The 16,734-nt window shown below is 33.2% G+C and overlaps 2 protein-coding genes across 3 annotated transcripts in view; both read left to right on the top strand.

Moving 5' to 3' along the window:
• Nucleotides 1-4,382: 4,382 nt before the first annotated feature.
• LOC107732492 (transcription factor Adf-1) lies at nt 4,383-6,906 on the top strand. Of its 2 annotated transcripts, XM_016543841.1 has the most exons (3): nt 4,481-4,561; nt 4,706-4,816; nt 6,294-6,906. In XM_016543841.1, the coding sequence occupies exons 2-3, from the start codon at nt 4,786-4,788 to the stop codon at nt 6,764-6,766; spliced, it is 504 nt and encodes a 167-aa protein (XP_016399327.1). In that variant the 5' UTR covers nt 4,481-4,561; nt 4,706-4,785; the 3' UTR covers nt 6,767-6,906. The 2 variants fall into 2 exon arrangements, with proteins under 2 accessions (XP_016399326.1, XP_016399327.1); XM_016543840.1 differs by lacking the exon at nt 4,706-4,816 and having other exon boundaries at nt 4,383-4,561.
• A 1,574-nt stretch (nt 6,907-8,480) lies between these two features.
• disp1 (dispatched homolog 1 (Drosophila)) overlaps nt 8,481-16,734 on the top strand; it is a 60,456-nt gene continuing 52,202 nt past the window's right edge. The window contains exon 1 of the mRNA XM_016543847.1: nt 8,481-8,709. The gene's annotated coding sequence lies outside the window, so the exon portion shown is untranslated. The remainder of the gene's footprint in view (nt 8,710-16,734) is intronic.

The following is a 16,734-nucleotide window of genomic DNA, read 5'->3' as shown; positions in this document are numbered from 1 at the left end:
CCAACACTGCATATATATATATATATATAATTTCAATAGAATTTTCTTTGTCATTGCAGTAATGAGAATCTGGGGTTTAAATGTGCTTAATTGTCATGGATGAAATATATATTATATAATGATTATATAATGCCATAATGCAATAAATAGTTGTCTGAAAAATCGGCTTCATGCTAAATATAATTTCTGGACTTTTGTGATTTTACTAAACAAAAGCAGTTGCTATCGAAATTCAACAACACAGTACATTAGTTTAAGATAAAAGATTATGACTTGGCACTTATTGCACTTAAAATATCTGCTGTATGATTAATATTTCTAAGCGGGAGGAGTGGAAAAGCACATTTTTTAGTTGGGCTTTGGTATGAAAAGAACAGAATGAGACCCAGTTATATTTGACTAGCTCAGATTAAAACCATCCTCGTCATTTGGGTAACAATCAAACAGGGTGAAGATGTGAAGTGCCATGAGCTTCAGTCTGATTAGAATTTCTAATATCAACTTTTACTGGACTTATGTGTGTATATATTTACAGTCATTTATGAAAAAAATGATTTTGCTTCTGATTTGAAACCGGTCCAAATAATCTAAACATGGATTGCTGTGCTGTGCGTGACATAGGAAACTCACTTTGTTTTTGCTGGTTTGATTTGATAGGTTTTTTATTTTTCTGTAAGCTCAACACTGACATTTGTCTGAATATGTTCAACCATGTTTGCGTCAGTAAATGTGACACTGGTGCTTCATTTTAAGGGTTGTAAAAACTTCAACAAAACTATATGCACTTTCACATCGGCCACAGGTACAGAAATTATCACTAAATGTTTTGGCCCCTGCTTTAATTCATACGCAACAGCAAGAGCTTGTATACTTATTAAGGGTAAATGATTGTCAGATATTTTGCTGTATATTTATTTAACACTTTAAGACTTTCTCTGGCATTGTAAGATGACACTCCATGATCACTTTTAGTTTTTGTAATTATTCGTTTTGCCATCTATGCAGTTGTATGGATATGTATTCATCATCGTGTATACTTACAGATTACGATGTCAAACTGTAACTCACAGTCATGCATTTAATGGATTTTCCCCATTAAAATGTGTGTCAGCTATTTGTTTTGTGCAGCATTTGTTCTCCAGAATTTTCGAATCATGTGGTACTGGCTTGATCTTTTTGCAATACCTGCAATACAAGTATATCAAGATTATATGCTCAAGACTGACGTCTACATCAGCAAATATGTAGTTCATCTGTCCTGGACAAACAACATCCGTGTGCATGAGACTTCCTCCTGTGATGGTGAAGGACACTTTCTGCCAACTGTGAGAAAAATCATTATTTGAGGATCTCTTTGAAGATATTCTGACCAAAGGAGCACGACACGGAGGATTCTGCTGGAAAGGGCACAGCATGCACACAGACGTAAGTGTGGTTTATTAGCGTTAGATCAGCTGTCTGCATCTCAACAGCAGCAGGTCAGTATTGGTCTCTTTTGTTATTCGGCTTTTTGCGTTTTTAACCAAGCCTTTATTTAATGTATACATAGACTTATCGCAGCACCTGCCCTCGGTAAATATACCTTCACACTTCCTCACAAAATATTCAGGCCTAAATTCAAGATTTATATATTCGAATTGCATATAAAATGCATCCAGTTTGATAACACAGAGAATAAAACAGCTCCGCTTTCTGTAATAATAAACTGAATGCTGGTTCATACTTTTTAACTAAATAAATTTAATTGTTTTCACGGTGAAAAGATTTATGCCGATTCTAAGCAATTTATATAAATGCATTTTGAAAATGTGTTTATTTAAAATCAAATAAACGCAAATACTTACGATTTTTTTTTTTTTGAGAGAGCAGAAATCTTAACTCTTTCATTTATGTATGACTGACAAATATGTATCAAATTAGGTTTCTTAGTTCATGTTAGATGGAATTTCACTAATTTTATATGGAATTCAAATACATAAATCTTAAAGGGGTGGTTGATTGCGATTTCACTTTTTTTAACGTTAGTGTGTAATGTTGCTGTTTGAGCATAAACAATATCTGCAAAGTTACGAAGCTGAAAGTTCAATGCAAACGGAGATATCGTCTTTTAAAATTCTGGCAGTTTAATGCCTACAAAAACGGCTGGTAGGGACTACAACGAGTTACTTCCCGGTTTGTGACATCACAAACCCAGATAAACCCCGCCCTCTGGGGTCCTTTGGTGGTTTATGCTGGTCCTTTGCTGGTTTATGCTGGTCCTTTTGCTGGTTTATGCTGGTCATTTGCCAGCACATGACCAGCATAAACCAGCAAAGGACCAGCTTAAACCAGCATCCCAGCGTCAAAACATACCTAACCAGCATATGCTGGTTTTTTCAACAGGGTACCTTGCGCATAAGCAGTAACCTACCGGAATATTTGTTAATGTTCGCTAAAAAAGCTTTTCCGACATGACAAAAATGTTTCTTTTTAGATATGTCATCAAGGCAAAATGGCATTTCTACTCGCGGTCGCTCCGGTTTTGATATCGTTTAATCGCAGTGGCTTCCTCCGTTCTGAACGCGGTGATTGAGCACTGCGCATGCGCTTAAGCTTCTTTTTTGAATAGATAAGCAAACGACTGAGGATGGAATATTAGTGCATGTAAACATTGTTATATAATGTCTTTACTGAAGATTTAAGTGTGGATGCTAGAATACAGTTTTTTATTATATCTAAATACAAATTCTAATGAATTACGCATGAGCTTTGTACGATAATACAGAAATGCTAATGTACAACACTGTGTTAAACTCTGTCATTTCTATCAGAAATATTGTATTTAATCATTATAACTCACTGTGACTTAATTTCTCTGTAGTTTGTGATTTTCTTGGAGAGAAAATGGCTGGTTTGCTGGGTCTGAATGCTGCCAAATATCAGTATGCTGTTGACCAGTATCAAAGAGAACATAAGGTAGCAAGTTTCCTAAAACTTTCAACAGTACTCTTATCAAAGTTAGAAATAAAGCCAGAAAGGTTTTTTTATTTTTTGCTTGGTGTTTTTGGAGAGACTCTTTTAAAATCCTCCAAAACCAAAACACAAATCTGAAGAACTAACAATGAAGCCTCAAAGAATTTAGTTGAGGTTTGTTTACTGAACCTACAGAGCTTTTATTTTGAAGACACTAAGAGGCCTGTCATAGAAAATACAAATAGTTCATGTGAAATTTCATGAAAGGTTGTCACATTGTTTATAAATGGTTAAATGCATAACTGTGAGTGTTTTGTTTGTGCAGAATGAAACAGAAGGAGAAGTGTTGTCTGCGAGCACCGGTGTGAATGATGAGGAGATAATTAACCTGGCAAAAATAGCAAGCAAACAGTATGGAGCCACAAATGTGCAGGACCTGACACGACAAACCCTGGAAGAAACGCTACGATATAAAGGGGAGCAGAACGAAGGATACAACTCTAATGAATAATGGATCTAGAAGATCTAAAAAAAAAAAAGTGAATTGTGATTTTTCTTTATTTCCTTGTTGAATTTATGGCCATCACACTAAGCATTGAAGGTATTTCTGATACACAAATAAAAAAAACGTTGGTTCTTCCATGTCCAAAATTATCATTATTATTCTTTTAGATTTAAAGTTGAGCAGCACTTATTCAAATTTAGGCCGCTTACTCATACTACATTTCCCGGCTTGCACTTCGGTAATGCAACGTGTGACTGAAGTGTGCGCATGCGCAGATCTCTCGCTACTTTAAGCGGCTGGCATTATTTACATTTACATTACATTTACATTTAGTCATTTAGCAGACGCTTTTATCCAAAGCGAATTACAAATGAGGACAATGAAAGCAGTCAAAACGAACAAAAGAGCAACAATATATAAGTGCAAATAACAAGTCTCAATTATAAAATATTTATCTAAAACGGGCGGGGTCTGTTATTTCTGACTGGTCAGGTATGATGGTTCTAAATCGTGTTTCTACTATTTTAAATAACTTTTAAATTGAATAGATATTAAAGTGTCTCGGTGCCGTTGTTTAAGTGTTGTTTACCCTCATGACCGCTAGCGACGTGAAGCGGCGTGCGGAATTGTCACGTGGTACGTGTTACATTTCTCAGCGCTGTTCAGAATGAACCAATCACAGCCGTTTTTGCTTACTAGAGATTATTTTTTAACATAAAAATATAGCGAATCCGCTACGGTAGATTTCTAATTGTGAATCCCATAGTAATTCAAATTAATAACAAAGTAAAAAGATTATACGTTGTTTAAAAAAAGAAAATCCCCTCAATAAGAAAAATTGTGCTGAAATTTGAATAGAACCCAATGAGAATTAGGATTTATGGGCCACCGAGCGCCCCCTACCGGAATAACCGCTCATGTCTCTTGCGTCACAGCTATTAGCTAGAAACACTTGCCGCCCAATGCTAACAACAATGGAGGAGAGGTTAATAGCAGCGGTGTCCGACTATCCTGAGTTATACAATTCTACAATAAATTCATATAAAGACGCTGCTAGAAAAGCCAAAGCATGGAGAGCCGTGAGTCTGCAAGTGGAAATTCCAGGTAAGAGTTGCGGTTTCTCAAGTTGTTTGTTGCTTACTAAACTGCTAGCTGTGTGCTGTTAGCTTGTTGCCGAGTAGGCTAACAGGAATCCAGATTTGAAGATTTAATTTATAACTAATGAATGCTGTTTCCGTTTCATCATAGAACTAACAGAACGTGTATTTGAGTTGAAAAGGCATTGGATGGGTTAATCGGCTAGATATGACACTTAACTGTACGCAGACATGAGTTGTTTTGAGTTTGGTGATCTGCACAGTAAGTGGGATTTGATTTCATTGAAAGTTTATTGAGTTTGTGCTCTGCGTTACTGCTGAATTCGATTCGATATTTTTAACCGGAGATGCATCAGTCAGATTTGGTTTTGCATAATAAAAATAATGAGAAAAATAAGTTTAACATCTTTAGTAATTTTTTGTGTGCAAAGTATGATGTACACGCATGCATACTTTTTTGATGTTGTATGCATAAATGCATGCCTAGGGCCAATTTAGACATCATTTGCAAAATACATTACTGAATATGTTTTTAATATGCTTGGAAAGTTTTACATATTCACTGTAACATGTTGTAAATTATGATCTAAACTGGCCCTAGACATGCATATATTTTTTTCCATGCAAGAAATTAGTATTATTGTTCAATATTTCATTTTTTATGAAATTAAAATTAAATATACTCGTGCTTAAATTGCTACTTATTGATAATTGTAAGATTTATTGTTAATTATGTCATTAATATGGTTAATTCACAATTTCTAATTGTAAAATGTTTGTATATTTAACTAATATAATTAACTATAGTAATTAAAGTATAAATGTATGTATGTATATTCAAAATAGATGTTTATTTTACAAGTTATATTAATGATTATCATTGATTAAATCACTATTTATTGATTATTGTAAAATTATTCGTTATTTTTATTAAATATACATATGCTTAAATTACTACTTATTGTAAGATTTATTGTTATTATTAATCATTATGTATAAATCACTATTTATTGATTATTGTCAAATGTATAGTTAATTATATTGTGAATTAAATATAGATATGCTTAAGTTACTACATATTAATAACTGAAAGATTCATTGTTATTTATATTATTAATTAAAATAGCTTAAATCACTATTTATTGATTATTGTCAAATTTGTTAATTATATTATTAGTTAAATATACGTTCGCTTAAATCACTATTATTGTTTTTTTCTTATTATACAATGTATTTATATTAATAATTTAAGATACGGTTAAATCACTATTTTTTGCTTATGTATTATTTATGTTATTAATTAAACATATATATATATATATATATATATGCATGCTTAAATCCCTATTGATTGATTATTGCAATATTTGTTTTTAATTTGATTAAGTATACATATACTTAAATCCTGCATATCGTAAAATGTATTGTTTATTTTATTATTATTTAAACACACACATCCTTAAATCTCTATTTATTGATTATTGTACAATGCATTATTAATTATATTATTTGGATTTATACTGAGCATTGTAAAATGCCCTTAGGTTATTAATATTAAGTGTGCACATGCTAAAATCACTGTTTATCGATTGTTGTTAACTATTGTTAGGTGCATTAAGTATGCATATGCGCATATGCATATGCATATATATGTGACAATATATGTCACTCTATATATTGAGTTGAGTGTGCATCATATCATGCATGTCTTCAGCGGTGTTTGTTGTGTCTGTGTGCAGAAGAGGACTGTCGCAGGAGATGGAAGAGCTTGCGGGACATGTTCATCAAAGACAAGCGTGCGGAGCAGCGCCGGCGAGCCTCAGGAACGTCCCACCGCAGCTGGAAGTTCAGCTGGCAGATGTCGTTCCTGACGCCCTTCATCCAGTCCCGATCGCTGGCCTCCGACGAGCCCGAGGACGACCGAGACGAAGAGGACAAGGAGGAGGAGACGACGGCGGACGGGAACTCCTCGTTTGTGGCGCAGGACTTTGAGGGCGATCATGGGATGCTGGACGGATCCTCGCACTACTCGGCGTCGGGATCGCAGGGTTCGGGACGCAAGAGGAAGTGGCAGATGGAGGCCAACGAGGACTTGGAGGACGAGATGTTCTTGTTTAGTTTACTGCCGTATCTCAGGCGGCTGCCTTACGCCAAGAAGAGCGCCGTCAAATTAAAAATTCACCAGCTGTTGTATGAGGCGGAGTTTAAGTGATGTTCTATAGTTTCTTAATATTTTTCTATCTTTTATTGAAATTCTATCCACTGCGTTTTTTAACATTCATAACATATTGTATCGATGCTGGTAGATGTTTGTTTCATCGGAGATCAATGATTAAACAGACATGTGCACTACGAGAGTGACGTTTTACTCTTTTATGAAGCTGCGTCTCAAAAAGATGAGTGCTAAAACATTCAGTTTGGGTGTATTATTTCACTAGTAGTATTATTTTAATATAATTAAGATACTTTTGTATAACTTTTTCATATATACTTATATAACATATAACTTATACTTTTTTAACGTTTGTTTATATTAATACTTTCAATTCGTTTTTAGATTTAACATTTTAATTTGAGCAATTTTGTTGTTTTTGACATTTTTAGTAGTTTTTTTAATATGTCTGCATTAGGGATATGCTGGTATCAAATTCTCATGTTGTGATTAATTGCTAATGCTTTTATCGCGGTATACGGTGTAATATATAATTATTCACGGTATTTAGAAGTGCCCACGATAACAATATCGTGCATATTCATCACCGCGATATATTGCATTACCGAATACCGCCACATGTTTAGTCTGCATAGTTTTTATTCTTTTATTTCAATTTTAGTTTTCAGTACATCAACTAATTTTAAAATAAAAAAAATTTAAATAGAATTTTTTTTTAAAATATATTTTATCTTCAATTAACATTTATTTCAATTAATTAATTGTATTTTAGTATTATTTTAATTAACTGTAATAACCCTAGTCTATAGTGAGCCATCAGGGTTTTCAAAAAAATATACAAAAATCCAGTTTTAAAACTCAAAAATAAATTTTTTTTCGTAACACTTTTAACTAAAACTCAAATAATTTTCGTCCGAAATTTTCGTATGAGTTTTTTTTTTTTCGTATTCGTCATGCTTTCCTATCAAAATGCTTGCTATGGATGTGAAAATGCAGAAAATCAAACCTGGTCCGAATTTTCTTTATGACGGACGGAAGTTTCGGAGGCAGTGTGTAAACGTGATTGACACAACATGAGGTCGTATTTATTTTTTAACATGCGAAAATTTTAGATAAGAATTTTGGACTCAGTATGCAAAGACCTTTAGACTTATTATGCACATTGATACCTTGATTAAATATAAAAAAAATTGTGATCTGAGGATAAATTGATTAATTATAGCTATTGAATATTATCATTTTTAATATTTAATATGTAATGGGCTAAACTTTCAAACATGAAATCTTTTTGATTTTTTAAATCATCTATTAACAATGTCATAGCAGAATCAAATCTTTTTACATTTAGCTTCTAATATCACACAAACCCTTCATACATACAACTTTCCTACAAATATATTTGATAACACTTCATTCGTTTTTTTTTAAGCTTATACGCATTAAATTTCATACTAAATAATAAATTATAATATAAAAAACATGGATCTGTCTAAAATATTAATACTTAAATATATAAAGATTTTAGTATTTATATTAATATTGGTTGTGCTGACTTCTAAAATAAAAAAAATGTTTATAACAAATTTTTAAATGCAATGTGTAGCATTAGTAAAGAAAATAGTATGCAGTACACAGTATATACTGTACACTATTCCGTAAACTAATACATAAAAAAAAGACCTTTATAAATTATAGTACAGAAAATGCATTCAAAATACTATGCATACTGTGCTTTGTATATTCCATACTTCTAAAATGGCACGTGTAGTACGGTAGTGTGTTATCTGCGACACGGCCCGAGTGTTGTGTCGTGTCCGGCTGATCTGCGCAGGTCCTGAGTGAATGTTCTCTGGATCTGCCCCTCGCTTCCTGTAGTTCTTTCCCACCTTCCCACCCAAGCAGCCAACCAACCTGCCCCGTCTCACATTATCCGCGAATTCAGACGCCAAAAGGCTGCCAGACGCGCTCGAGCTCGCATTGAGGTAAGATGCATTTGGCGCGCCGCCACTGTTACTTTGTATCTTTGATCCATTATGACGTGCTGTCTGTCCATTATGACGCAGGCGCGTCTGGAAATCAGTGCGAACGCCGCGTTTCTCTCTCTGTGTTGTGTTGTGTTCAGCTTGTTGTGTGCGACTGTTTAGGGCACAGCTTTTCAGTGTCGTCGGCACGTTTCGCTGTGTTTCTCGCTGGTTTTGACGCGGAGCTCTGAGGTTGTGTGTTGTGTGACTGCCTCTGGATGTGTACTGGCGTGTGTGTTAGTGATGTGAATGGATGAGATGCTTGTGTTGAGTTGTGTTGTTGAGGAGGGATGCCCTGCTCAGTATTGTTATGCAGGACTGTGTGTGTGTGTGTGTACTCTTCCCACCAGAGAAAACTGTTGCAGTGCCCGCCCCCCCCATGCTTTAACATACATGTGTCCCAACATTCAGGTAGCTTTATTATTATCATCATGAAGTTTGTTGTCAAAGAGTGAAAAACTTGTCAAAAACATGTGCAGATCATATTGAGATTCATATTCATGATATTCAGGTTCAAACTCAAAAGGAAGAAAGGAGAAACTATCTTTTGCAAAAAAGTCATGGACATTTGTATAGTAATTGTATTGTTTTATGCTCAGTTCTAAAATATGTAAGTGTTTAATAATTTCATATTTAATCATGTTTCACCAAAACTCAAGAGTATATACTCAAAAGTATATTTTGAGTTATCATTATATAAAATTAAATTAAGTATAAAAAAGAAAAACCATTAAGATTTAGCATTTTTATGACATTATACATTATATATATATATATGTGTGTGTGTGTGTGTGTGTGTATGTATATATATATATATATATATGTGTGTATACTGTATATATATATGTACAATTGAGAGAAAACATATGTAAGCATTACAGGTTGGGGGGAAAATGTGCTTAATTAACATGGCAGTATAGCAATGAAAAAGCTCCTAATGGTTCTACAAAAGGCTTTTTTGAAAAAGTATTAAATATAATTGTTTCTTGTTTTTTCTTTGTGAATTGTGTGATCTGGACATGTTTTGGGTCAGATTCACACATGAGCTCATCCACAAGAGGGTGCCGGTTTACTATCACGTCCAGTACGAGTCAGTGTAACTGAGCTGAAGTCAAGTGTGAAGTTGGTCACCACTGAGTCTGAATGTGAAATATTGCCAGACGGGCTGATTATATGAGCCTCAAATGTGTTTTTGCTTTTATTTGCTCTTTACCCTAGATGGCAGTAAACACTGTCAACCAACACAGAGACCTTGAAATGCAAAATCCAGATTCAGCCCTGGTGATTTGTCACCCGTGTCCCTTTTCGTTGGCCGGAGCGCTGATTCTGGCGATGACTGGCTGGATTTCTCTTTCCGCTTGCACAGTATGTGTTCCAAAAGGAATAAAAATCAATAAGGAAAACAGATGTTGTCCTGTTAACTCCGGGCTTTCATGATAAGAGGCTGTAAAAGCGATCGGGGACAGAATCCATAAGTCCAAACATTCTTCTCTTCTGCTGCAGAGTTTGTTGGGCATTTCCTTAAAATGCTATAATTAAGAACCTACACACAAACGGTTTAATTTAACACTTTGCAAGTGTCTCATTTTCACTTTTTCCCTCATACACTTTAAGGATGGTTGCATTGAGTGATTAGCAGAGCCAAGGACTTTGTTGTCTCATCACGACCATTTCGAGACACTTCTGCAAGGGCACTTGACCGCTGGTCGTAAGGACGGCCAGCTGTTTTCTAGCTTCGACCTGAACGTGTGTGAAATCGTGTTGTCAGGACTCGTTTTGTGTGTCGTGTCGTCAGATCCCGGCTTTTGGGTCACTTTGTGTCAAATCAACCAGATTTCGGAAACGTCCTCGGCTCAATTTTTTGATTTTGTTCATATTTTTTTCTGAAGAACGACAAACATAAATAGTAAAATATTAAATGTCATGGATGAATATTTAGGCTGCTGAATAATCCACTGTTTTGTAGAGGAGGGTCACAATTATGATTGTCACATGAGATTTTGGAGCCAAATTCCAGGAGTCAGAAAATGACTATAGAAAAGATGGCAGCATCTTTGTGTTATTTTTGCTCAGAGATTGGTAGCGCTCTCAGTAAAATCTGTTGACTTTAGCCATCTTTGTTTCATTATGCCAGTGGTGACTGTTCAAAAATGTGAAAAAAGCATTTTTGTGGGTGTTTTTTATTTAAATGCTTTAAAGTCATCTTGATTTTCTTTTAGATTCTGGTTCTTAACAAACATTTCTTTTGGTATACCAATTCTTAAGGCCTTGTATTGTTCAGTTCCAGAGATATGGGGATCTCAATGTGGCTCCATGAGTAAATTGTACACATTTTCAGTGGTCAAAAACTAAATGTGGTTCTTTATGCATACAGCTGATACGTGTTGTTTTAATGAGGAATGTCTGAAGAACAATCAGTTTTCAACTTAAAATGTATTTTGTTTCCCTCTATCAAAACAACTGTGTAGAACAAACTCGTCTGATTGGTAAAAACATGTATTTTCCAAAGTTTGCATGCCTGAAAGATATCTTAATACCCTTTTAGAATTTTTTCATATTTTTTCTGAAGAAACACAAACATAAATGGTGATAAAACCCAAAATATTAAATGTCATGGATGAATATTTACTGAATAATCCACTGTTTTGTAGAGTAGGGTCACAATTATGATTGTCACATGAGATTTGGAGCCAAATTACAGAAGTCGGAAAATGACTATTGAAAGATGGCAGCATCATTGTTATTTTTACACAGAGATCAGTAGCTCAAAATCTGTTGACTTTAGCAATCTTTGTTTCATTATATGCCAATAGTGGCAGTTTCAAAAATTCCCCCAAAGGTTTGCATGCCTGTAACTCAAGATGCATTAAAGACATCTTAATTTTCTTTTAGATTCTTGTTCTTAACAAACATTTCTTTGGGTATACCAATTTTTAAGGCTCTGTATGGTTCAGTTCCAGAGAAATGGGGATCTTAATGTGGCTCCATGAATACATTTGACACTTTTTCAGTGGTCAAAAATCGAACGTCGGTCCCTATGCATACAGCGTATACTTTTTGTTTTAAAGAGGAATTTCTGAAGAACAATGGAATTTCAACTTGAAATGTGTCTTGTTTCTCTCTATCACAACAACTGTGTAGAACATACCCGACTGATTGACAAAACCATGTATTTTCCAAAGTTTGCATGCCTGTGTAAGGATAAAAGAAACTCAGATACTTTGATCTCCTAAAATACAGAGTAAAGAGTTAACTAGAATTATCAAATGTCAGAATAATTAGAGACCGACAAACAACCAATTTGCCTTTCAACCTAAATTCGAGGTAATACTAAAATGGGGTCAGATTAGATAATAAAATGGAGTCAGATTTCAGTTAAACCTCAATTGAATAACTCTGCGCGCTGAAAAGACCGAACACGCAAGTGACCTTCATCCACCACTGGATACCTTCCTTGGGCCAAGTGGCTGGACCTTACACCTGTAACTCAAGAAGTTTTGAAGTTATCATAATACCTTTTTAGATGTTGCTTCCTGAGAAAAATTTCTTTTGGTATGTCCATTTTTAAGGCCCTGTATGCTTTAGTTTAGAGATATGGGGATCTCAGTGAGGCTCCATGAGTAAATGTGACACACTTTCAGTGGTGAAGAAACCAAATGTGGGTCACTTTGCATACAGCTGATACTTTTTTCTTTTAAAGAGGAATGTCTGAAGAACAAATAATGTTAAAAAACAAACGTATCTTGTTTCCCTCTATCAAAACCATGGCATAGAACATACCTGTCTGAGTGACAAAAATGTCATTTTCCCAAAGTTTGCATGCCTGTTACTCAAGATGCATTTAAGCTATCTTACTTTCCTTTTAGATTCTGGTTCTTAACAAACGTTTAATTTGATATCTCCATTTCTAAAGCCCTATACGGTTCAGTTCCAGAGATATTGGAATCTCAATTGGGCTCCAAGAGTGAATAGTTAAATTGTACACATTGTCTGTGGTCAAAAACCAAATGTGTGTCACTTTACAAGTGAAAAAAGTGAAAGTGACGTGACATGTGGCCAAGTATGGTGACCCATACTTGGAATTAGTGCTCTGCATTTACCCATCCAAAGTGCACACACACAGCAGTGAACACACACACCGTGAACACACACCCGGAGCAGTGGGCAGCCATTTTTGCTGCGGCGCCCGGGGAGCAGTTGGGGGTTCGGTGCCTTGCTCAAGGGCACCTCAGTCATGGTATTGAAGGTGGAAGAGAGCGCTGTACATTCACTCCCCCCACCTACAATCCCTGCTTATATCGTGATATCAATTTTGGCCATATCGTCCAGCCCTACCTTTGGGTTACGAATCCGACTCTCTAACCATTAGGCCACGACTTCCCCCTTTACATACATGTTTGGATAATGAATGACTGAATTGATTGAATCAGCCACAAAATATGTCAGTTTGATGCTGTGACTTTCTTCTGACTTCATGGATGACCCCGGTTTGACCCCGGCTGATGTCGCTTTGACCTTTGCTTGTAGTAGCGGCTGGTAGCATCAGATTGAGTTACAAATGCAACCCAAACACTGGCAATTAAATGGCAAAGAACGAGAGGAAATTAGTCATTAGCCACAGTTTTCTTTTGGAGACCGCGAGTGAGGGTTCGATTTCAGGGTTAGATATGATATCCCAATTAACGACCTTGCAGAAATTCACTCAGATTTACTGGAATTGTTGAATTCTTTAAAATAACAGTTTTCTATTTTAATATACTTTAAAATATAATTTATTTCTGTGATGCGCAGCTGAATTTTCAGCATCATTACTCCAGTCTTCAGTGTCACATGATCTTCAGAAATCATTCTAATATGCTGATTTATTATCAGTGCTGGAAACAGTTGTGCTGCATAATATTTTTTGGGACGTGGTACTTTTTTTCAGGATTCTTTGATATAAAGTTAAAAATAAGTGTTTATTCAAAATAGAAATTTTGTGTTACAATATACACTACTATTCAAAGGTTTGGGGTCAGTACATTTTTTTTAAAGAAATTAATACTTTTATTCGGCAAGGATGTGTTAAATGGATAAAAAGTGATAGTAAAGACTTATATTGTTAGAAAAGATTTCTATTTTGAATAAATGCTGTTCTTTTTAACTTTTCATTCATCAAAGAATCAAAGAAAAAAGTATCACAGGTTCCAAAAAAATATGAAGCAGCAACAGTTTCCAGCACTGATAATAAATCAGCATATTAGAATGATTTCTGAAGATCATGTGACACTGAAGACTGGAGTAATGATGCTGAAAATTCAGCTTTGATCACAGAAATAAATTACATTTTAAAGTATATTAAAATAGGAGACCAATATTAGAAATTGCAATAATATTTTACATTACTGTTTTTTTCCCTGTATTTGTGATCAAATAAATACAGTCTTGATGAGCGTAAGAGACTCCATTAAAAAACATAAAAAATCTTACTGATCTCAAACTTTTGAATGGCAGCGTACATATTAATATATTATATTTTAATATATATGTAATATAATAAAGTGACCTCTTATCTCTCTCTATATGTATGTATACTTCTTTATATATGATTATAGCTTTTATTAATATTTTGATATTTTAATACCATTAATAATTTTAAATACATTTATAATTTTTTTTCTTATAGAAAATGAAGCCTATTTTAGGTCCTTTAATAATTGTAAATTAATTATTATTATTATTATTATTATATATTTTTTTTTACTATTTTCCGTTTTCATTTTAACTGATAATTTATAAATAAATAAATATTTTTTAATAGAAAATGAAGCCTATTTTAATACCATTAATAATTTTAAATACATTTATAATTTTTTTTCTTATAGAAAATGAAGCCTATTTTAGGTCCTTTAATAATTTTGAATAAGTTTTCTTTTAGAAAATGAAGCCTATTTTAGGACCATTACTAATTAAAAAATAACAAATAAATATAAATAAGTATAGGAAATGAAGCAATTCAGTCATTTTAAATGTATAAATAAATAAATGTATAAATATATAAAATAAAGCTCTTATAAAATGAAGCTTATTTTAGGACTATTGATAATTATAAATAAATAAATTTCCATTTATAGTTTAGCTAACAACAGTTTCAATTTTAGTAATTATATTTTTTCTTCAGGTTTTGTTTTGTGATTTTAGTGCTCCAACATTTTTGTAATTTTCATTTAGTTTAAGTTTTTTATCTAACATTTAAATTTCATGCATACATTTGATCAGTTTAATGCATCCTTGCTGATTCCAACTATTCATTTCTTTAAAAAAGCCCCCAGACTTTTGAATGGTAGTGTAAATAATATATATAATAAGCCCTATACAGGTTTTTGTAGGGTTTGCAGGTCTGATTTCCTTTGACTCATCATATCATCGTATGGATATATATATGTATCACGTGGTCAGTGTCACAGACTTTACGCTCGAGGTCATTAGAAGCAGTGCTTCCTCCGAACGGGAGAAATCGATAGCGTGTGACGGCGTTCAGAAGTCCTCTGTGAAATATTACAGACGGTCCTCTCGCTGTTGCTGCGGCTGGGTTTGACAGAACGGGGCGTTGAGCAGAAACAGGTGTTGTGTATTTGTTCTGGAGGCTGGATTGAGTTGTCAGAGAAATACGGCTGGAGGTTTTTGTTTGACTATTGCTACAAAACATTTTCTTTCCCTGAGGGAAGAAAAATGGGAAAAATGTCATCCAGGTGGACTGACCTCAGAAATGAAAGCCGAGCGAGACAAAGGCTTTGAATTGGTGAAAGATTCCTGCTGCTTTTTCTCAGTTATCATGAAAAAAGCCAGGAAATTTCAGTTTTGACAATATGGGACCTTTAAACTCGCTTAGTTTAGCTCAGGTTTAGCTGGTTGGTTAGTGCTTCCCACATTATTGAAGTATAATGGGTCCCAAATACCATTGAATTTGTTTCAAAACACTTTTTTTAATGTTGTTTTGGTATTATTTATGTTAATAAAGATATTAACATGCTAAACATGTTATTTAGTACTAAAATACTTTTTACAGTTATAGCTTTCATTCATATTTTGAATGAGCTTTTATTTACTATTTTCTTTTTTCATTTTAATTTATAATTAAGAATTTTAAATAAACATTTTCTTGTTAAATAAAAATTATTAAAAATATATAAAAATATACATAAACATTTTTATTAAATAAAAATTGTTGAAATTATTAAATAAAAACATTAAATACATTTTTTTTCTTAAAGAATTGAATCCTAATTTAGGACCATTAATCATTTTAAATAAATACATAAATTCCAATTTATAGTTTAATTAGTATATATTTATATATATGAACTATAATTACACTGTTTAGCTTGATTTTATTTTCATTTCAGTTTTAGTAATTTTTTTTCTGTTTAGTAATTTTAGTACTTTTTTCCCAAATTTGTTTTAAACGTTTTTCATCTAATATTAATATTTTATTTAAGCTTTATCTCAATTCTGTGTTTTTTGTTAATGTAATGAAGATACTATTATAGTTTGTATTCATATTTTCAATTTTATTTTTATATTTTCTGTTTTCATTTAAAATTTAGTTAAAGTTTTAGTAATTTTGATGTGTGTTTTTGTCATTATTTTTTCAAAATATATGACTTTATTTAGTTTTTATAAATTTTTATTTCAGTTTTAGTCATTTTAGTACATCAGGTTAAACTAAATTAAAATGAGAAATGTTGCCTAGGCAACTAGGTAAAATAAGTTAAATAAAAAAATGTTAAATTTTATATTTTGTTTTATTTAAGTTTATTAAGTAACATTTATTTTATTTTTTAGTTTACTGTAATAACCCTGTTCCAAAATATTTTTCAAAACAGAGACATTATAAATAAACATTCTGCTTTTGTTGATTATTATTTGATCAATTCAAAGGCCTTTTGAAGTGCATTTTATAGGTCAGAATGTACCTGCAGCAAACTAAATTTTGCATGAGATGAA

This window comes from Sinocyclocheilus rhinocerous, unplaced genomic scaffold, assembly GCF_001515625.1.
Source record: "Sinocyclocheilus rhinocerous isolate Xijiao unplaced genomic scaffold, SAMN03320098_v1.1 scaffold310, whole genome shotgun sequence".
Taxonomy (NCBI): domain Eukaryota; kingdom Metazoa; phylum Chordata; class Actinopteri; order Cypriniformes; family Cyprinidae; genus Sinocyclocheilus; species Sinocyclocheilus rhinocerous.
The sequence above is the reverse complement of the archived record's forward strand: the minus strand, read 5'-3'. Positions and strand labels throughout refer to the sequence as shown.